Below are 22,856 nucleotides of genomic sequence, written 5' to 3' on the forward strand. Positions count from 1 at the left end.
CTTTGTATTTTTATACACTAAACAAATGTATTTAATATAGTACTAGATCATGCAATTAGTTATAGCAATGGAAATATATTTTCATTACAAAATAAAATTTAACAAAAACTTGATATATAGGTTAAAGCAAATTACAATTACTTTATATAATCTACATTGTTATATTCCTACATTTCTGTACAATTTTTATGGCTTGTAATTTGATATAGCAATTGTTTGAACTTAAAACGTTAATATAGAGAATTTACAGTGGAATATATATGTTCTAATAAACTAGTGTGTACAGCATTTATCTGTATCTATTTTCATTTTCATTATTCAATATAAAAGCAAACAGATCTCTAATGTTCATCAATCAATTTTTCTCTTTCGATATTCTTGGTTGACCCATAACTTCTTACAGAAATTTAATAAGATAACACTTGACTGTTATTAACGAAAAGAGCTAATTTATAACAAATTTTTTATTACCATAACGAAATTCCTTTTTTTTATGCAATGTTTATATAATATAATGAATTCATAATTTAATAAATTTTGTTTCTCCTCAAAATAAAATGCATGCCAATTTCATATAAAATCTGCACAAATTAATGGATCAACTCAATACTAATGAAGTTATAAAAAGAAGTATATATAGAGAAACTTACAAAATGTGATACTCTTTACAAAAACGTTAGTGTACAAAACTAGAAAAGCTTTAACTACTGTGTTATATATATATAAATATTTATATTCTTATAAATATATAATTGCCACTTAGTAACATTTTTTTGTAAAAAAAATGGTTGAGTGTTCCATTACAGATTCTCTTCCTGGCCCTGAAAAAATCATTATTGTTATTAATTTATTTAACTCGGAAAGCACTGTGCTTAAATGTATATATAGATTATATACACATATGTGCAAAAGCATATTTAAGTGCATCATACGAATTATAAAGACTCATTTATTACTTCTTATGTTTTAATATTATATTAGTTAGTTTAAGTTTACCTGATTAGGAAAGTTAAAGTAATTGGGGTTTATATTAAAAGTTTCATTATTTTCATTTATTTATCCGCGTAAATATTATACATATACTTCCAGTTCTCTCAATTTTTTTTATGACATACTTACAAAAAAATTTTAATTGATTACTTTCAGTTATATCATTCTTTTATAGAATTTATAGCATACGAGTCTCTAGTACTTCGTTATATCATCACCCTACAAAAGGATATTATAATTGGGATGCTAGAGTTATAGATATTTAAGTAACACTAAGAAATAAAAATTTTAAAATATTACAGTAAATTACAGTATTGTACTTTCTATACAATTATTCTATCTAGAGAAATACGATATCAATGTTATAAAGTGTGCATTATATTAATTCATCCATCTTTTAGCAATCAATTTCTTTATATAAACATACAAGTTACATTATAGAAGATACACAAAAATGCAATAAGAAGTTACACGATTTCGAAAATTGAATATAAAAACCGTTTCAAATATATAGTATTAAAAGAGTCTGTTTCTTGGGAATATCAAATTTTAAAAGTGCGGCACAATAACGGCAATAATTTGTGCGGAAGTAACGTTACATTTTGTGTAATTAATACTTTACATACTATTGCGACTAAGCGATAAGGTGAGCTAAATTCGCCTTGGTTTAGATACCTTTAAAGCGGTTGAGATACCAAAAGTGGCCAACACTCCTAAGCCAAATGCTAAAAGATGTGGAATATATTTAATTCCTGGTATGGAAGGTCTTTTTGCTACCAAAGATTCCAAGAAGGACAGTTTCCTGTCGGTGTATGGCGGATAACGACACCTATAATAATTAATTGTGATTATTGCAGAAAAATCTCGAACAGAGCACAGTGAATAAAGGTATCTGCTTACGATCCTAAGGTTTCTGCTAATTTGTTGAAATCCTTAATGAGACAACCCTTTTTGTGAACAAATGTATCATATGTATACTTTCCATGGTAACTTCCCATGCCAGAATATCCAACTCCACCAAATGGCAAAGTATCAACTAAAGCAATGGATTTTTATATTAAAAATATCATTATTAGATAGACCCATAAATAATAAAAAATACAAGTTACTCTCCTAAGAAAATACATATATAATAAGGTAAAACAGTATCTACAAGAGTGTTATGTATATAACGACATTCGCACTGAACAGAGTAGTGTATTATGTATATAAAGACAAGCATACTGACAAAAAATTATGGAATATAATGTATTATATGTACATATAATTAAGTATTTATAACAATATTGAAGAAATATTTGTTGTCAGTAAACACTAAGTTAAAAGTAAGTAGAAACAAAATACCTTGAGCATGCATCATTGTATCATTAACACAAGTGTTCCCACTGCTTATATTATCAAGCAGCAGTGATATAGTTTGCTCATCTCTGCTAAATATATACAATGATAATGGCTTCTCCCTGTATGAAATATGTAATAGCACACAAATCATTCAAATGAGTTTAAAACTATTCATTGTAGCATGATTATATGCTAATCGCGAAAGAAAAATATGCAATTAATCATGCATTATAACAAGGAAAAACTTCCTCCTAATGATAGAAGTAAAAATTACAAATTAAGGCAGAAAAATTTTAAATTGTGGCTGTTGATTACTTTTTACAAGATGAATTAATGTTGTATATACAGAAACATTTCATTCTTTCTCCTATCCACCACCAAAACTTAATTTCATTATAAGTACAATATCTAATTCTACAATTATCATGCCTGAAATTAGATAATGCAAATACAAACCAACACCTTAACGTTCGGTTAACAAACTAATACCTTGATCTAAGCATGTTATGTCAGAAAATTATTTCACTACAATTCTACAATTATTGAGAAAGCGAGGATATAAATACAAAGCACTACTTAAATTTTTGTTTTCAAGTAAAAACAATTTATCATCTGTTTCCTAATATCCTAACTCACCAGAAAATTGCATTATTGTTTCATTAATCGCCACACTTCCGCTATGAGTTTGATTAACTATTAACTCTTGAACTCCCCTGTCCTTGGTAAATATATATAGTACGAGCGGAGTTTCGCTAAATATAAAAAAATTAATCGTACATTATTTAGCTTTAGATATCTCGTAATGCTCTGATTTTAATACCTAAATAACATTCGACTTTTTTTATAACGTATAAAATACTTTATACCCTATCTGGATATTACGCAGTCAATGTACTGTTAAAATAATTTCTATAAGGAATAAAGTTTGCACAGATTGATAATAATATTAAAATAAGTAATTGAAGGAGGAAACCTACCGACTGTTTATAAATTTGATGGCTTCATACGCGTTGTTTACATTTATAATAGGCAATATCGGTCCAAATATTTCATCTTGCATGACAGGATCCGTGGGTTTAACATCAACAAGTATAGTTGGTGAAATATATTTTTCAGCGGGATCACATTGTCCTCCTAATGCTATTTTACTATTTCCATCTAAGTATTTTGCAAGTCGTCTGAAAAAATGTTAACATAATATAAAGTGTATATTAAGATAGAATTTTTATACATATTATTTTGAAAAATGATATTTACTGATAATGATTTTCATTGATTATACGTGCTAAATCTGGACTTTCCTTGGGGTTTTCACCATACCATTCCTTTATAATTTTGCTTGCCTCATTCAAGAATTTGGTCTGTACTTCAGGTGTACAAAGTACATAATCTGGTGCAATGCAGGTTTGACCCACATTAATACATTTACCCCATAATATTCGTTTTGCAGCTATATTTATATCCACTGTATTATCTACATACACAGGACTGCAAGTATAAATTTAGATTTCTATATATTGCTATATATTCCTATATATTGTTAACTTAAAAAATTAAATGTTATACCTCTTGCCACCAAGTTCTAATGTTACAGGTGTTAGGAACTTGTTTGCTGCATCTCGAACAATCTTTCCCACTGTAGTAGAGCCTGTATAAAAGATGTAATCAAATCTTTGTTTGAGCAATTCTGTTGTTTCACTAATTCCTCCCAGTACAACCTGGACACACTCCTGCAAAAAAAGTAAATAATAAAGTGTTTTAAGATTTGTATAACAAATAATTGTTGTCTCATTTGAGATACATACTGTATCTAAATACTGTGGAATAATTCTTGCAAATAATTGTGCTGTAGCTGGAGATACTTCTGATGGTTTAAGAATTACACAATTTCCAGCAGCAATTGCACCCATTAAAGGGATTATGCATAGTTGAAACGGATAATTCCAAGGTCCCATAACAAGAACTACACCATATGGGTCTTTTCGAATCTCAACTCCATCTAGCATATTGATCATTGCTTTTGCAGGCTAAAGGATATACATATATTTAACGTGTTTTATACTAATTTTCTATTGAAACTACATTATTGTATTGAACGTACCTTTTCTTTAGCTGTCCATTCTTTGATGTTCATAAGTAATGTTTTAACTTCTCCTTGCGAAATGAGCACCTCCAAAGCCATGGTCTCAAATTTACACTGAATGTGCAAACATATTACTTCATATATATACATAATACAAAAAACATTGTTTATAACATAAATATAAAATCATACACACCCTACGTAAATCAGATGCAAGTGCAGATACAATATCAGGCCTGCATTCGTCTAACATAAGTTCTAGTTGCTTTAATTGTTTTATTCTCCATTCTAATGGCCTTGTTTTACCACTCAAGAACGCATTTCTTGATCTTTCAACAAGCTAAAGAAAAGAGATAAATTTATGAAATTTAAATATTCCTGATAATTGATGCATTGCACACTAAAAAGAAGTTCATGTACTTACAGCTGCAAAGTCTGTTGCCATTTTACCATTAGGTTGTGCTATAGCAAAAAAAGTATGTATGAATAAGTGAATTTTACAACATAGATTTTTCCATTTTACGAAGTGAAAGATAAAATAATGACATAATTTATATTTGCTTAAAGTCGAGTAACGTAAAAAAAGAAGCTGTCACGTTTAATCAATACTCATAAATATTAAAACGATGTAGTTGTGCAGAGTTCATTATGGGTAAACGAAACGACAAAAACGGAATGCATAAGTAATATTTTACTGCAACTTTAAATTCACTTATATGTATATCTAATTGATAATCACATTCGTCAAATCAATTTCCAATTCATTACGTGTAAGATATTTGCTAAAAAAAATGTTCGTATGTTACAAAAACAGTTTACTGTCTATTAGTGATATGTCAACGATCACTGTAAATTAAAACAATATATTAAACTTTCTATTATGAACACATACGTATCATTGCTGAGACTGTACACAGTTCGCAATCAATTACGATTATATATAAGGTGTTCTAAAAATGAGTCCTACTTTTTGATGAAGATAAATCTTCTATTGACTGTTTTTAATATGACAAAAAGAGTGTTCACACGCTACTGATTGCTTTTTGAACCGTTAATAATGTTGCCAGCTTAGATATTTAATTAATTTTATATTTTATAGGATTTATTTCGTAAGTGTTTAACTTTATTTAGAAATATAGATGGGTGCAAATAATATTTCATAAGAAATACTGCGATGTACGTTTATCGTGGCTGAAAGCAATATACATATTGTATATGCATACATATTATGCGTATGCTACATCGTGTGCTTGTGTATGTAGATAAATCAGATTCGTACTGTTATCTATCTTTCAGTGCGTATATTCAAAGTTCAATATTTTAGAAGATTAATATGAATCACGGTATTTTTTGCATACAACGCAGGTGTACAAAGTATGTTTCGATAGCCAATAAACAATGACAAAGATGTTTGCCTACTTATCTAAATTTGTTAATCTCTTTTTTGTAATTTCTTCTTGTTTTCCACATTTTTTCGAATAAAACTGTTATCGAATTGATGTCATTCGATATTATTAATCAGCACTTATAATCGAAAAACAGAAAACATATTAAAGTGTTATTAAAATCTGGAATGATATTTTAAAATTTTTGAATTAATCTTTTCCGATACTATTTTAAAGTAATAACAATCATGCATATGCACATTTATAATTGTAAATGTATTTTTCAAAAATAATACTTTAAAAACAATTTAAATGTAACAACATTATAAAAGGTACTAGATATGTACATCTTCATGGATGTAGTTATTGATAACTTCGAGAGAATTTAAAATAAAACTCGTTTTTTAACATGAAAAAATGGTCAAAATACTTGTACAATTGATAATAATCATATTTATCGTGAAAAAGTATTGTTTAAATTACTAATAGCTTTTGCGTTTCTCTTCCGGTGAATTGAAAGGAATGACCATGAATTTTTCGTTATAAATTGTACGCGTTTTTTTTTGTAATGAAGCGATATTGAACAAACTAGAATTGATTAGAGAGGAATGTTTGTGATTCTGATCGATAATACTCTATGTTTATTTATGTTTAATGGTATACATACGGACACTTCGTACCGCAAAGAGCGTTGAAAAAAGACTGAAAACGCATACTTGTCATACAGAAATCTTATAAACTCGTATTATTCTACACATCACTTGACCAATAAGGAAGGCACGTGATCATGCTCCATTCAGATGTCAGCACTGCGTGCATTCTCAGGTCGGTAATCGACTTTATCGGCGGTGTTCTTCTTCAGCCCGGATCGAATTAAAAAAGTTTAAACTACGGCTTACATAAAACTTATATTAATTCACCTGTATTACCATTTTATTTACGGGAGTATTTCCATTTGTCAGTGTAATGAAGAAGATATATTAGAAAAATCTTCGAAACATTAAAGGTTAAAAAAGAAATTCGAAAATTGACATTACATAAGCCACTTTTGTTCCTCTTCTTTAATTCTATGAAACAAGACACAGACGTTTAAATGTGGTTCCAATAAAAATTGGTTTCCATGATATTTGAATTGATTATATAACGATCAACTTGGGTTATCTCTATATGAATAGTAATTTGTTTGTATTGTATAAAGAAATTTTTATTTCACTAAATTTTAATTTCATGTGACCGCCATCTTGTTAATAAAATCTATAAAAATCTAACCATTCTATCTCAAATAAAGCTTATAATTGATGACTTTGAAGCATCCTGTTCAGTGACAAAGTTACTTACATTCTGGCACATATAACAATTTAACGAACTTTACTTTCTCTTGTCCGTTACGTGAAACTTAATGAGACTACCATTATAAGAAGCGCATTCAATCTTTCATGGTACACAAATAGTAGTACCATAAAAAAGTAGCTTTCTCAAGTAATATCTTCTTTTCATTGATTCGGTTAAATTAAAAGATTTATTAAATTTTACGTTCAAGTAGAAGATAAAAATACTTTTCGTTAACACCATAATGCGGTTTATAGGAGTGAAACTGGTCTTGAGAAAAATATAAAATCTACTTTATCGTAGAACATTTACAAATATAAGAAAAATAGCAAATATTGCACCTATCTTCAACTAAACGAAACCACGTAAAACTAATTTTTTAAATTAATTTGTTGTAAAAATATTATCCGAAGATATTTTCCGATAGGTTGAATATTTTTCAATAAAAATGTGAGTACATAAATAAGAAACATTTTTTTTTAGAAAAAGTTTTTCACTAAATCCGATGTAAAGTTTCATAATTTTCTAAATTCCTGAAATTTATCAACATTCCTCGTGAAATAATATCTGATCTAAAAATAAATGATGCAATGACAAAACCGCATTTAATTTCCCGGAAATGTAGTCATTTATGGAAAGTAATTTGTTTAATAAACTGTCTATTATTTAGAGTAACGACAATTTCACTATCTAAGGTTGCGTGAATACTAATCTGTTTACTTTTTCATGTAGAATATGGTATAAATTGCCTTGATTTTTATTTTTTGAAACATATTGCAAATATTTTTCATAAATTTTAATTATGGAGTAATAAACCATTTTACACGATATTGTCAGCAATTTTTACGATATATTGTTTTCGTCGTTAAGCAGCCAACGTTCATATGAATTGAGATTATAATGACTGTCTTTATTGAAACGAGTCACGAATGACTTATTTCGTTCGTTAATAGTCTCAAAATATAATTGCCTTAAGTGTTGTGTATGCGTGAAAATGGCTTTCTCATGATCGTTAAGTAGAATTTTATGTAACACGGAAATCTCAACTGGCAACAAACATTTAGCTTCTGCATTTATAATAGATATGATTAACATTATAGCTCGTTGATAAGTGCGTCAGACAGATAGCAAAAACACAACATCAAAGCGAAATGATTCGTACCATTAATATAATCACGCAACTTCGGCGATGGATTCACGTGAATTATCACTGGTTTTCCTCTGTTCACCATTGTCTGATATTATGACAATGCGTAACAAAGCACAAACTTAAACGTTTTCCACTTTGAGATTCCTAAAAATTATATGTACATATGAAAGCACCGTATATCATATGGTCATCATAGTCATACACCGCAAGAATAGTTATGTAAATTCAAAAATAGGTATAGAAACTCTTTCAAATAGTCAACATGGTTAGATTCTAATCAAAGAAATATGGAAAATGTATATTTTACGGCTAACAACTATACAACATAGTCAAGGATACGTTTAATATTAAAGTATCAATGAAAAATACTGTTACATTAATAAATTCCAATTAATAAATTCCTCACGTTTTAATAAAATGAATTATATAATTTCTATTCAGAATGCTTAACTCACGCACACGCTTTCTTCACCGATATTAATTTAGCGATGCGAAAGATCGTCAAGTTCAATCCAGAACTTTGTTTTCATGTCTCGACGAGTTTGGCGCGAATGCGGCCGAGTGCGTTTGACATTCTTATTTACAGTATCTGTACAGCCTATTAATCGCGTCTACGAGGAGGACAAGTAACATCGAACCATTAATATGCAACCTAGGTCTGCGAAGTACATATGTTCTATAAGCACTAACTAGAGACCATGGTTCAGGAAATGCGAAAAATATGTAATTCTTCCTGTTGCAAAAACTTCCAACAAATGGTCTCAGATTACATATCCATTTCGAATTTTATTCTCTATCCTCTTATCCACCGTGTACATGCCAGTGACACGTAGCGTGACTCTTAGTTGGGACTTTCTATCGTCAGTCTTGCGTGTGGGATTAATTTCTTCAACCCGATAACCGGAAAGGACAGTTTAGATTATATTTCCCTACATCGATAATTAAAAGCGTAGCTGTGTATGTAAAATGCAAATGTGCATCTCGTTCATTATGATCATATAAAAATGACAGTTATCGTTGTATCGGTTATTCGATGCGAATATAGATGTGTAATTTAGCGCGGCTATTTAATTTTTCAAAACTATTTGCAATTTTCCGATGGTAAGGTACACAGTATTTGAATTTGCTCACCAGTCTCGTTCCTGTCCGACGATTCCGGATGAATGTCTATTCGACACTCGCCGCCGTTCCCAATCCTTATTTCTTCGACGTCAGGCATATCTAATACTACTTGTTCCTGCAATAAACAACACGTTTATTACACTAGTATCGCGCACTAATTATCTGCGAGCAGCAAAAAAATATTGAATGCGATTCGTCGGAAGCCTACAGTTTACACGGCTGATCCGTGATATTTTTCCGACGCAATTGTTAGCGCCAGTTGACAGCAAAATATTGAATTCTAACAAACATGCTACCGATCAGCTTATCCTGTCATTTATGTTACGATCATTAAATATTTTATCGCTACGTAACTTGTTTTTTTGACGGTTTAGATCTTAGTTATTGATATTTGTTTCTATGGATCTCTGTATCAAAGACGTCTTCATAGTTGTCGATTTGAAGAGATCTATTCATGCACTCATCAGATGTTCCACTTATTTGTAAGTTATGAATTAGCTACGCGCTGTTTAAAGGTTAGTTTCTTGCTAGGTATGGCGATTATCTTCTTTCGTTCTCTATGTATATTTGCCTTAAGACTATACTTGCGCGGCATGTTTTCGCACGGCATAGACCTACACGGGTTTTTGAAGTGTTACGTTGTAGAATGTACACTGTGAAGAAGCATACCTACTTCTAAATCGTTAAATGTTTATTAATATTAACCCCATCGAACCGATTAAAACGACCGGTTTCATATCTCATAGTTTTAAAGTTCTTGAATTTATAAAGTTTCTTTTACAGAAAATGATCGAATACGTTTCTTAATCCAAGCGTACATTACAACAGAAATAGTAAAAGATTTAGGTAAACACAGTCTTTCCATCAGTATAAAACAACACACGTTAGCTACTTTCAGGGTTCGGTAGGGTTTTTTGTCAAATGTGTTACTAACTACGAGTGCATCGTGTTTCGTGTACCAACAAAACGTTGGTGAATTTATTTAGTATCAATCATTTGTGTTGAGTTCTCATCTTTTAAACTGTAAGAAGTTTCTCATAAGAAGAATGTCTTATTATGAATACAAACATGCATTAAATTTGAATGCAACCAAATAATTTACGTTACCTAAAAAAAAAAAGTAAAAAATGAACCCCCCCCCCCCCCCCCCCCCCCGAAAATAACGTGTAGTTAATCAATTGAAGGGAAATCAATTGGACGAAAGAAAAACACTATGATTTATGGATACGGACTACCTGAACATGAATTCCATTTTAAGCGAAGATTCATGTCTATAAGGGGTCATGAAGTGAACTTCCATTATACACGTATGGACGTCGCAAACGCGTACGAATGATTTAGTTACATCGTTCATTTGTCAATGATCACGTTGAAATTTCGATGAAACGATATCGATCTCGCACCACATCGTGTATTCTAATTAAGTTCTCTTAGGATCGTTAGATTGGCATGCTTGTGATCTATGGTACCCTTGCTAAGTCAGAAGGATGACGAGATTTTCTTTTCTCGTCGTCGTCCGTGCGTTTTTGTCGCGGCTCGTTATGCGGCAAGAAACAAGGATGGAAATTCACTAGGAAACTGACGACTCTGAGTATAAACTTAGGTAATTGCAACGTCGTCGTGGAACGTCGAAACCTGTCTAATTGTCACGCACCTGAAGGACGCGCGGGATCAACAACGATCGGGCTTCGGAACCTTTATGGATCAGAATCAAGGATCGAAAGGACGATGCTGCCTTCGGCGCAGCTGTCGCTAGACTGCTGGTTGGAATGGTCCCTTTACAGGATGCAATGTCGCTGACGACAGGTAGTAAACATCAAACTAATGTATTCTCACCTTGCTTGAGAGCCGGCGCATAATGGAACCGGCATCCGAAGATTACACTTTCGGTTAGACGGAATACCGCGATCCGCTCTTGTAAGATCTATTTGTTTTTTCTGGTTTGTAGGGGATGAACGGATACAGACGGGCACGGGAGGCCGTCGCGTCGTAGAAAGTAAATATCGAAACAGAGTGACGGAGGCCCCGAATGCTAGAAAACCGGTTTCGGGCATCGAAATCACCGATGTCGAAGTGTCGGCAGAGCAGGAGCGATAACGCTTCATAGAAATAGTTTAGATTCTAGATAATATCTAATGATATTCCAAGGGTCGAAGGTTGCCGGATCCGTGGCATCCACTTTTGTGGGAGGTTCTCCACGAACGCTTCTTTACACCGTAATGAAGCATTACGCACGGCGAGTCGTAGTTGCAAAAGTTCTGTTACGTGCGTTATGAAAAAGTAAAATGAAACACCATGTTCTGGTTGCATCGATATTGAGTGACATTGTTGGTCGCCCTTTGTCCAATCATGACTATTACAAAAATATGCGCATCGTGTTTGCTACCGGTGTCGAGAAAAGTAATATTTTTATAGTTTCCAGTAAACATAAACACGTGATTACTTATTGATATTAGAAGCGATTGATTTTACGATTTCCTCCGAAAAGCAGCTCGCTCCTCTTATAACAATGAAGAATGTTACATTTAAAACATATAACGTTGGAATCTGATGCTATTGGTGTTATTACGTTATTACGTAATGAAATTAGAAATAAGAATGTTCGAAGTCATAAATACTTATTTGTACTTTAAATATTTTAATCAAGTATTAATATTATAATAAAATAAATATTATAATTAGATATTTCGTGGAATTGTAATGAAGTAAAATGTGCAAGTAAGAAATTTTACATAATCTTCTTTATAAGACGTGTGTTTCTTGATAACGCATCGCGATTAATAAATCAATCGTTCATTGTCGTTGACTACTTATTCTGAGCTGATTTTACGATTCTGCATCGAATCTGTCTTCGTCATTCCTGAGATGTTACGATCTCTAGTTGTGGAGAATACGATGAGTAACTTCAACCAGACGGTTATGCAATTGCATGCGTACAGTTGCTTGCTCGAGAATCGCGTCTTTTACGACTTTACGTCGCCGTTTTTTTCCGCCAACAAATCGGCACTCACCATTTTGCTTTCGTTTACGCACGATCCGTCGGTTTTAAGAATTTGCCACCAAGGTATTGGTAAGAACAAGTATCGAGAGAACACTACACAATCGACGATCCGACCGGAATCGGCACAGTGACTATAATAACATTGCAACGACTATCTATCGAACGTCGATTAATTAGATTTCAAGAGCGAACCGGGCGGAAGTGGCTAGCGGGAGAAGGAGAAAAGTTCATTGTAAGTTATGCATCGAGTCAAAAATGTCGAGGTTACGTGCATTTGCATAATCGCGGGTAACATTCCGTTGTCGTCCACCTAAAAGAAACGTATTTATAGGCGAGCATCGATTTCATCGCATTCACGGGCCGTCGGGTTTTGCTAGAATTGGAGGAAACCCCAGAGCAATTGGTGACGCTCGCTCACTTTCCTCGAATTATGCAATTATCGCGAAGAATTCTGTTGCGGGGTAATGACCCAGCGACGCAACAACGAAATTACCAAACCGAAACGCGTCGCCGTTTTCTCGCAGCCGTTTTTCCCTTTCGTTCGCCTGGACCGTTTCTAGCCACGGTATCCCGCTGACGCGACTTTCTCCTCCAACTGGACGTATTCTGCCACTGTACACGCGTTTCGATTACAGTATACGGTTACTTGGACATTACGGCGAGCCATAATTGAGAAAGTTTCGATACGTAATCTGCAATCGTATTAGTCAACGCTGTCGAGGAAATTACGCACACGTGGTTCCATATGATTTCAGATGCTTAATTCCGATATTTACTTGTCGAAACTATAAAATATTCGTCTTTATAAGTTTTTAAACGTTAAGTTAACACACGATATTGTAGAAATTGAGAGACTGAATTTACTTATCTTTCGAAAGATCTTTATTGTAAAAAAAAAATATGTAAGCGGTCATTTGGTAGGCACTGATAGGTTTGGTGTTAAGAGAAATAACTTTTAAATGGCAATCAAGCGTCATCGAAGTACTGTCTTTTTCAAAATATTGTTTCCTATAAATTGTAAACATACGCTCAGAAACACTATACTAATTTGATCATCCACTGTATGTGAAGTAAACATCTATATTGTTTATTGACCATTTTTTGTTAATTTTTTGGAGTGTTTAGATTTTGCTGCAGACCCTCGCAGTTCGAAATCATTAGATAAATGTCTATGGCAATTGGAAGGTTCTATGACGTCGTTTTACGCGAGAAGCTTTCACGTTTGAAACGCAAGAAATTCTGAAATTATACGTTGCTCGAAATCCTTGAACTCGAAAGAAACAGAACAGAAGAACAGAAAGAAGTTTTGATGAAAGGACCAGGCATCGTATTACGGATAAAAACAAGAGCAATTTTCTTATACCTACGCGTCAATTGCTGGTTGGGAAGTTTCCAGTTACATATTTGGAATTCCGTTTTTTACCTTGGCCTGTTGGAACATTGATAAGTCATGGATGCACGTGAATGATAACGCTCTTCTTTTTTTAGAAACGAACTGTATTTATTTACAAGGAATCGGAACTGTCATATAAAACTTATGAATATGAATCATCACTATCGTCCACGACAAATGTATTCTCGTTGTAAAGTAAAAGTTTCGACGTTTTAAGCAGTATTGCGCCTTTTTTTAAATTGTATTTAGTACCACTGGCCCAGTCTGTTGACGGCTCGTCGCCATTGACTAACGATCGATTGGTACCGCGATTGATTCTCTTTGTTCGGGGTGAACACAGTCTCGGTGTTTCGCAGTTTCAGCACTTCTGCTCTGTCTTTCCAAATCCCTGGAAAAAAAGATGCATTGACTCGATTCGGTAGCATGCCAGCAATAAAAAACCAAAGATTGAGCTCTCCGACAGCGCAGAGACTGACGTTAATCAAGTCGGGAACCGGCTTGACAAATATTTTTGCGGTTGCGTACGAGAGTGTACCGAAGTGGCTATAGAAAATAAATAAAGCGTAACTCTTGCGACATTATGTAGTCTGCTCGTGTCGCGGCACTGACCATTGAAACGGAGTCAAGTAATTTCCATACCGCAATGTAAACCGGCGAGAAAAGTTATTCCTAAAATAGACATCTCTGTGCTCGTCGCTCTTTCCACGTCGAGGCCCGTAACATCCGCCAACAACTGCAGCACAAAATTATTCTTGGACACTCCTCCGTCGACGCTGTAACAAGAACAATAATATTATTGGATGTCACAAAACGTTTGCTACTCCGGAGAAAGTCTCACGAAACATGCTTAGAACTATCAAGCCATTTCAGATTATTTGTGTCACGATTAATGAAATTCTAAGGAATCTCTCTGGTGACAGAACTTTCACTTTTTCCTTTATAAAGAGATATAATCTGCTTGTGAGAAAAGTAACACAACAATCGAAGTTGTAATAGTTGCCTAGCCTACTGCCATTATTCCGAACTCACAACTAGATTCTGGATTTGTATACGGTATATTCTGGTATTTATGACAAGTCTGGATTAAATGAGACACAAAACAATGGAGAGAAGTAGAATTCAAGAATATTTTTGCATTATTTTTACAGTTTACAATTTACATTATAAATTGTATTTTATTGCTCAGATTCACAGTTTACTGACGACACGCGCGTTGCACAAGTGCACCGGTCGCGACGGTGGCGAGAACTAATGAGTTTCTAGTTTTAAAAAGCGAATCATAAATCATACGGTTGTGTCAATACGATAATTCTAACGTTGACACACTTCTTTCCACAGTAAGAATATTCGATGAGGTTTTTATGAAATTCTCCTTCGCATTGGTGGCTTCTAAGAATTCAAATCGCGTCAAGACTCATAGTTACGTTCTTACCGTATTTTTTGATACGAGAAAGCAGTCTCCGCGCAGAGAGACTCGTAAAGTAACAATATCCTGTAGACAATGCTTTCTAATAGCGAACGAACAATGTGACTTTTCTCAGTCGTTGGCTTTATTCCAATAAAACCGGTAGCTGCGGAATAATCATTTATGGGGGCCTGTAAAATGTAATAGATTATATTATACAACACATTGTGTATCTTTGAACTTGGCACAGGAATAGGTTCCGCATTGTTCTACTTGAACCTAGCAATATCTGGAAGAACTTACTTGCAGTCCACTGAATGCAGGTACAAAGTACACTCCGTCGGAATCGTTTAGACTGCTTGCTAAACAAGACGTTTCGTCAGGGTTGTTAATAATACCTGAAATAAACTGTAAGTTTAATGTTCGAGCGGCCTAGCAATACGTTTATATGATTGAATTTTAAAAGCTTATTCTTTTAACCTATTCCCTTATTCTACAAATTGTAATCTAACATTAACTTAAAAATGAAATAAAGAATTAATGTGTAAATGAAAATATTAATAAGTTGAAAGGCAATATACAATATGGCAATTGTCTATTATATTTTTCCGTTTCTCATTATCATGAAGAATTATCCTCTAAATTTTCTTTTAGTGCAAAACGCTTTCTACRCGTTTTATTTAGTAAAAAATTCAGCAATATTCGCATGCAATATTACGAAAGGAAAAATTACCAATTTTCTTTGCCCATTCAATAAGTACTCCAGTGTCGTTCGACGCTCCTTCAACTTGATACACTAATTCATCACCAATCCGCCATGCGATCAAAGGATATAAACCTGTAAAATCATTAAAATCGTAACTATACATTTCAAAAATGTTATTATTAGGTTGTTCCATTTTATAAGATTTACATTTACGAATGATTCAAGCTAATTCGATGAATAAAACTACAACCTCTGTATTCGAATAAAATGACTTAATTCAAATTTACATGTGTATCATTTTTGAGCTATTAAGGTAATCTATACTCTTCAATAATAACCAGCTTTTTATGCATAATAAATATTGTCTAAGGAAATTTTAAAGAACGTAGCTTAGGTAAAAGTATCTTTCCTCTTTCAATAATTGTAACAAGTCGAAAATAATGCAATATTATTCTTAAATTCTTCTAATCTTGTTATAGTTCTGTATTTGATCTATTTATTTTTATCATAAATGCATAAAGTCCTGAATCTAGTGATAACAAATTCTAGAGAACACAGCTTTAAATGAATTCCAGTAGAATTTACACATATATCATTATACAGTGTACAATAAACATTCGATTTTAAGACGTTCTCGAAAACAAAGCCTCGGATGGAAAAATTGTATACCATATTTCTCCTTTATTTTTTTTACATAGAATTACCACCAGTCCGGTTGTACAACGATTATTTACTCTCTCTCTCTCTCTCTCTCTCTCTCTCTCTCTCTGCATAATCATTAAAAAGTGAATTGTGCCAAAAGTCGGAACAACCCAATGGATGCAGCTTCGCAGAAAATTACCTGTGACCGACGCATGAGCTTTCGTCCCCGTGTTCACGTCGACAAAAGTGCCGGTTCCCATCGTGATCTTCAAATCCCCAGGCATCGTGCATCCGGAACCAAACAGGGACGCTGACTGATCGGCCATCTACTTTAAATAACATCATCTTGTCATTGAATTTCTTCGGTCGAACCCGCCTACCAAATTCATGGTGCTTACCGAGCAAACGATTGGGATCTCAGAGCCGAAGATCTCCTGCGGAGTGACACCGAAATTGCCGGCACAGTCCACCACTTCCGGAAAGATGTTGGACGGTAGTTTGAGCATGTTGATCATGACACTTGACCAACTTAAGGTGAACGGATCGAAAAGTCCTGTCGCAGATGCGCTCGAAATATCCGTTATGTGTCTGCCTGCGTGAAATGAAAAGAGACAAAACGAAATTTTACTTTAAGGATTTCACGGACGCTCTGAGCTGGTCTTATTCGGTTCAACATGTTGCGTATGCGTTGCACGATTGCGTACCGGTGAGTTTGTACAAAAGCCAACAGTCGACGCCACCGAAGACCGCGTTTCTGCTGTTCACTGCCTCCTGTAAACCTGGCACGTGTTGCAACGCCCATAAGAGTCTCAAAGACATCTAGATATCGATGTGAAAATAAATGGTAAACAAAAACAAACAACGGAGAAACGAAAGTACATGTTTCGAATCAAGAGGATAGCGACGTTTGGAAACGAAATGGCACGTGTACATCGAGCCAGCGATCGTAGCATAGTCGAAATGGCGACGATTTCAATATTTCTAACGACAAGTAAAAATGTAAGAAAAGTATACGTTATAAGTTAGATTTTTCTTCACTGCATTGCAAGTTAAAAATATTGCTTTTGTCGTAGTATAAGTAACTTTTTTCAACGAATCAAGAAGGTACTGACAAACATTAACGAATCTTTACTTCCCGAATTTTCAAATCATTGTAGAAGTTTTGATTTAGTTGTAGAGAAGGCCTACAATGAATGGGACATTACTATTATCTCTAAAATTATGGATCGTTTTACAATAAATTTATACTTGTTTTTCAACTATATTATGCGTATCTAACGCAGTTTGAAATATCAAACGTAATTTAAAGCTGCTACCAATTGAATATGTGGTTATAGAAGGCAAACAATTTTGTTTATACTTAAAAGTAATATTCTTCCTTCTTTTTTCATAATGTTGTATGAAGCATTATTAGTTTTCATGGAGCTTTCAATTATTGCATTCGATCAGGTATTTCTTTAAGAATGTTGACATATAACATCGAATAGTCTTCTTTTATCATAACAATTAAACAAGTTAAAGTTTCCATGTTAAAGTGTCCGTTTAGATTACATCGTCAAATTTTTAACTCAACCAGTTAAGCGTGTTTGACGACTATATTCGTCATGGAGATGTGGCAGATTTTTGTGTCATGACGATTATATCCGTCATGCGTAAAATTTTGTTACAATTTGATATTTAAATTGTAATTCTGGCGAAAACTAAATTACACTCGTAAACTTTAATATGTTTAAAATGTCTAGAGGTCAAGACCAAATGAAATAAACGAATGAAAATTATAAATAATTTGAGTTGGATTCGTAACTTCTTGAGACTATACATGTCGTCGCTTGATTATCGCGACACACACTGGTGGGCGAATTGTTTGCCTGCTATAACTACGTATTCAATTGGTAGCAGCTTTAAATTACGTTAGATATACATAATATAGTTAAAAAAAAACCAAGTATAACTTTATTGTAAAACGATACATAATTCTAGGAGATAATAGTAATGTCCCATTCATTGTAGTTCTTCCCTACAGTTAACTGGTTAATCTCAAACATTGAACCACTATTTCGCTTGTGCCGCGATTTTTGTCTTGCTCTGTATACGTCAAATGAATATAACGAACGGAAAGAAAGATCTTCAAATAGGTATTTCGCGATCGTGGGAGTCAAAGTAGTTTTGTTCGCGTTTACCGCGGTACAATTTGTAGACAAACCTGTGTGTTCATGAACTTAAAGACACTAGCAGCTAAGAAGCGTTTTCTTCTAGACAAAGTGTAGAGAATCTGCGATCCCAGGCGCAGCCCTTTCATCGTTAACGAAGAGTTCCATTCTTTCACCATGGCATCAGCTCGCAGATCTTTCCAAGTAATGAAACTGCGACCGAAATGATTGGATCAACGCGTTTGAAACAGTAGACGCTCAATGATTAAAATATGAGTCAATGTGCGTGGGCGTCGCGCTTACTTGTGATAATATTTTCCGTCTTTCATGTTCCACGTTATGAAGGAACCACGCTGTGACGATATGCCGATGCAGGAAATTGATCTCGCTTTGATGCCACAGGCTGAAGTTAGAAAAGAAATATTTCAATTACATGGTGGTCGACGGTCTACATGTTTCTCACAGTTTCGTAAATTTACCTTTTATCGTAGTCTTGATCACGTTGACTATAGCTCTCCATAGTTCGTCAGGATCTATCTCCACGTATCCCGGTTTCGGAAACAGCAACTGGACCTGAAACCCGCAGGGCAGTGTTAGTTTCTGGGAATAGAAAACTGTGAAATATTTACGAATGATTCATTCGATAAGCGAACACGATGATTGTAGCCGAGGAGTCGCCTCTGACAGCGAAACCGAAGGCTTCTTTCGCCTCGATGCAAGTTAATCAATATTTCCCGGTCGCATCGGTCGACTTGAATACTATTTAAATATGATTATGTGTTCCGTTTAATCGCGAACCAACCTCACAGGTTCTCCGTCTCGCAATATTTCTCTCGATTTAATGTCGGGAGAAAGTACGCGATGAAACTCAATGTCGAGCGTAAGTGGGTTAATGGGCAATGCGTTCAAGCGTTATTAAATACCTCCCTCACCTTTGCTTCGGTGCCCTCAACATTTTTGACCCACATATGTGTAACTTGTCCCTGTACATATTTGTGCGTTTGTTGAATTGATACTATTTCTAATAAATACTCCGTATGCTAACTGTGAACATTTTATTTAACCATTTAACATTTCATCGTTACTACCTGCTTTCAAGTAATGTATTTGTTATCGTGCCATCGTAAAATAATTAACAAGTTCCTCGCAAAAGCCGAACTTACTTTAAAATATCGTGAATTTTATGTGCATCGTTCTTTCGAGGTCAATATATTCACGCGGTCGAAGTTTATTTTTCACTGACTAAAATCACATAATATTTTTTACGCACGTATATTTTTTACGTGCAAAAGTAACAAAGGTATGTAAGTGAACAAGAAAAATGGAATACACCCTATAGATTTTCGGATTCTTCTTCTGTTATACCCTTTTAGCTTTCAGACTCGAAGCATTGGATTACATATAAAGATAACGGGTTTCTATTATTCCTATAGTCTTATACGTTTATATGTCTATCGATCAGAGTTATTTTTCAACGTACCATTTGCTTCTTTGCCTCTACCTAATTCTTAGCTGGTGTTACCGATTGTGAAGTACAGTTAAGAACAGTGCCAGTTTTATTATTATTAGTATAAACTGAGACAGCTGGTAAACTCCTTCCATGCGTTAACAGGTTGCTTGCACCGGCAAAAATCCATGGAAAACCATACGGTTTAGTATTTCATGGCAAAGGACGAGCAGAAAGACAACTCGAGCGAATATTTTTCCCCGGTAATTTTCGCTGCAAATACAAACTGGGTTTATAGACTGCGTAACAAGCAATCAGACACGGCAGTCGTTCAGAAATTGCTGGACATGTTCTGGTTCGTGCAACTTGATCCTTGCTAATGGCTAGTTTAGGATTATTAGCCAATTCTTTGGGTCGAGTAATTTCGTTGATACAGTTACACGCAACTTATCCGTTTAATTTCACGGAATTGCCTCATTAATGATAAGCAGCAATGTATTCGCAAGGATAAAACATTTCTCCACCTTTTTAAACAGCGTTTTACATTAGTACGGGTCAAAGTTCGGGAAGCGACTCGCAAACTGCGAATTTCAAGAGTAAAACATATCGTGCGCAAGGTAGGAGGACTTGCACGAAATTATTGATGGCTGTAACAAATACTTCGACGACGCTTGTGTAATTTTTCCTCTAGTATGAAATATCTACGATTCACGGGAAAATGGACGGTCTGATAAGATTGAACTACGCGTAACGTAGAATCGTCAGATTTATTTTAGATCATTGATTATCTGTACCGTGAATTTCTTGTCGCACGGTCTTTGAAAAAAACTTTTCGAATAGTTTACAACACTGTGTTCGTCTTCCATTGAAAATGTGTGTGCAAGAGGTAGCTGTTGCAGTGGTCCGATGTCGCAACAGTTGCGAGCCCGATGAAATATTAATTAATCGGCGATCGATGTTCGAACCATACCACCGATCGTTTCCATTAACCTTTCAAATTTTTATTTGCATCCGAGCGTAATAGCTTCGTTCTATTATCGCGCGAAATTCGTTCATCGGATAACGCGCCAACATCAGCGATTTTCGAGTCTGTTTTAACGGCAATGAAAATTGAGTAGCACGATGTCAGCTGTTGGGAGCATCGACACGATAAATATATGCACGCGGTTCCGACGTGGTCGACCACGTAGCCTCGAAGATCAAATTCGTTGACATTAAACTCTAATTTCGGGCAGGAGAGTACAACGGTACAGCGTGGATCTCCACTGACTCGGCAAAAGCGAGTCCGTTGGTCCGTCCACTCGACTTCTTATCTTCACGATTTTTCGAATGAAATGACTCTTGCACTATGTCGTTTTGTTATCTACAACACGATTTCCCTTGCTGCGAAAGGCATGCGGAGCGCTTCGCCGAGAGAACTGTGCAAAAATTACTCGAACTTCATGCTCTTAATATGTGTGAAACTAGGTATTTGCGTGAAGATCAAGGTCTTGAATACATAATAAACAGACTATGGTAATCATGACGAAGCGGCAAGGTAATTGAATGAGGAATGACCGGGAATGATAGTTAGAAGTGCGCGATTCCAAAGTTACAAGGTGTTTTAACGAGTTTTTCATGATATTAGAGATGCCGAAAATTATTGTACACGTAACTTTTCATTCAAAAATAGCGATCTGAAAACATGCGTTTAACACTCGCGTGGGCAACACGAACGTGCGAGATCGAATGAATCAACGTTGAAGCGGAGACTCAGAGTCTGTTTCTAATAGAATCTCGAAGAACGTTTCCGTGAATATTTCTTCTAATTGTTAAATCGAATACGTCGTGTGACATTTGTCTACATAACAACGAAATAATTCGAGCAACTAATAGATAAGAAAAGCGAAATGAAAAATCTTAATCTACTGTTTACCGAGCAACTGGCAGTTCTTATCGCACCGCGAGAGGTCGTGGCCTTTGGAATCGCGGGTCATATATATCCCCAAGATCGCACCTTTTCGGTAGAACAGGCAACGGTGGAAGCTTGTTCGTCGAGAACATGGAATCGCACCGTGGTGGTACCGACGTCGAGTGCTCCGATGTATTTCATAGTCGTTAGGCGATAAAATCCTTCGGCTCATTCGAGTGTCCGGGGAGGGTAGTAGAATTCCGATGGGCCGCGATTACCAGAAACAAACACGCTTCGCAGTTTACGGAGCAATTCGTTCTACAAAACAACGTTCGACGTGTCGCACGGAAACGCGCGGCGAACTACTAAAAGCTACTTATCGCGGACTGCTTACTCCCAGTACGTAGCAGTACGTGATGGTACTACGCATGCTCTACGAGCCGGTTTATCGGAATTGTATACACGTAAGGTCCGGAGGCGCCGATATTCCCGGCGTTCAAAGCCGTTCGAATTTTTCGTTTCGATTATATGCAGTGCCTCAATTATTACATAAAATCATGCATTTTACACCAGCTACGAATAAATATTATATTTTATGCTACACTCGAATGTACCCGCGCCTATACAGTTTGGAAGATCTACAAAGTTTAAAAGGCGGAAGATTGACTTTTGATTCCAAAAAACGAATACTTTTTCAAAAGAAATCGGTACAATGGACGCTTAAGGTATTATTTACAAGGACTTTCCTGTTGTAACATATTTACTTTACAAATTGCTTCGTCGATTGAAAAAAGTATGCGCTTCGAACTGTTTTGCAGCTG

At 34.7% G+C, this 22,856-nt stretch overlaps 2 protein-coding genes and 1 long non-coding RNA gene across 15 annotated transcripts; 1 reads left to right on the top strand and 2 right to left on the bottom strand.

Moving 5' to 3' along the window:
• Positions 1–55: 55 nt before the first annotated feature.
• Positions 56–12,537, bottom strand: Aldh-iii (Aldehyde dehydrogenase type III). Of its 12 annotated transcripts, XR_013494955.1 has the most exons (14): positions 12,412–12,537; positions 9,410–9,515; positions 4,839–4,876; positions 4,611–4,754; positions 4,433–4,528; positions 4,137–4,358; positions 3,898–4,061; positions 3,589–3,819; positions 3,309–3,509; positions 2,968–3,083; positions 1,891–2,026; positions 1,666–1,819; positions 1,120–1,209; positions 56–821 (listed from the first exon to the last, which is right to left on the bottom strand). XR_013494955.1 is itself a non-coding variant. In XM_078192592.1 (13 exons), exons 1-13 carry the CDS (start codon positions 12,412–12,414, stop codon positions 801–803), a joined length of 1,632 nt encoding a protein of 543 aa, XP_078048718.1. In that variant the 5' UTR covers positions 12,415–12,537; the 3' UTR covers positions 56–800. The 12 variants fall into 12 exon arrangements, 11 of the variants coding, with proteins under 11 accessions (XP_078048718.1, XP_078048708.1, XP_078048793.1 ...); XM_078192592.1 differs by lacking the exon at positions 1,120–1,209; XM_078192582.1 differs by lacking the exons at positions 56–821; positions 2,968–3,083 and adding an exon at positions 2,335–2,450 and having other exon boundaries at positions 840–1,209.
• LOC144476115 (uncharacterized) lies at positions 10,695–14,016 on the top strand. Of its 2 annotated transcripts, XR_013494971.1 has the most exons (3): positions 10,695–11,206; positions 11,349–12,633; positions 12,733–14,016. It is a non-coding gene; the product is annotated as an uncharacterized LOC144476115 (long non-coding RNA). The 2 variants fall into 2 exon arrangements; XR_013494970.1 differs by having other exon boundaries at positions 11,349–14,016.
• Positions 13,887–22,655, bottom strand: LOC144476086 (glycerol kinase 5). Its single transcript, XM_078192679.1, has 12 exons — positions 22,141–22,655; positions 19,177–19,270; positions 19,001–19,100; positions 18,751–18,910; positions 17,252–17,366; positions 16,946–17,139; positions 16,747–16,873; positions 15,933–16,037; positions 15,503–15,597; positions 15,227–15,390; positions 14,434–14,567; positions 13,887–14,182 (listed from the first exon to the last, which is right to left on the bottom strand). Exons 1-12 carry the CDS (start codon positions 22,234–22,236, stop codon positions 14,040–14,042), a joined length of 1,527 nt encoding a protein of 508 aa, XP_078048805.1. The 5' UTR covers positions 22,237–22,655; the 3' UTR covers positions 13,887–14,039.
• Between the last annotated feature and the right edge of the window lie 201 nt (positions 22,656–22,856).

Source organism: Augochlora pura, chromosome 2, assembly GCF_028453695.1.
Source record: "Augochlora pura isolate Apur16 chromosome 2, APUR_v2.2.1, whole genome shotgun sequence".
In the NCBI taxonomy this organism is placed as follows: domain Eukaryota; kingdom Metazoa; phylum Arthropoda; class Insecta; order Hymenoptera; family Halictidae; genus Augochlora; species Augochlora pura.

Excerpts from the sequence above, each read along its gene's own strand:
- Aldh-iii (XM_078192582.1), bottom strand. Across the intron at positions 1,820-1,890 it reads TTAGCAGAAACCTTAGGATC|GTGTCGTTATCCGCCATACA; the intron begins GTAAGCAGATAC and ends TAATTATTATAG. Across the intron at positions 1,210-1,665 it reads GTATCTCAACCGCTTTAAAG|GGTGATGATATAACGAAGTA; the intron begins GTATCTAAACCA and ends ATCCTTTTGTAG.
- LOC144476086 (XM_078192679.1), bottom strand. The coding sequence starts at position 22,236 with ATGAAATACATCGGAGCACTCGACGTCGGTACCACCACGGTGCGATTC. Across the intron at positions 19,271-22,140 it reads TTGCCTGTTCTACCGAAAAG|GTCCAGTTGCTGTTTCCGAA; the intron begins GTGCGATCTTGG and ends TGCGGGTTTCAG. Across the intron at positions 17,140-17,251 it reads GCTTTTGTACAAACTCACCG|GCAGACACATAACGGATATT; the intron begins GTACGCAATCGT and ends CATTTCACGCAG.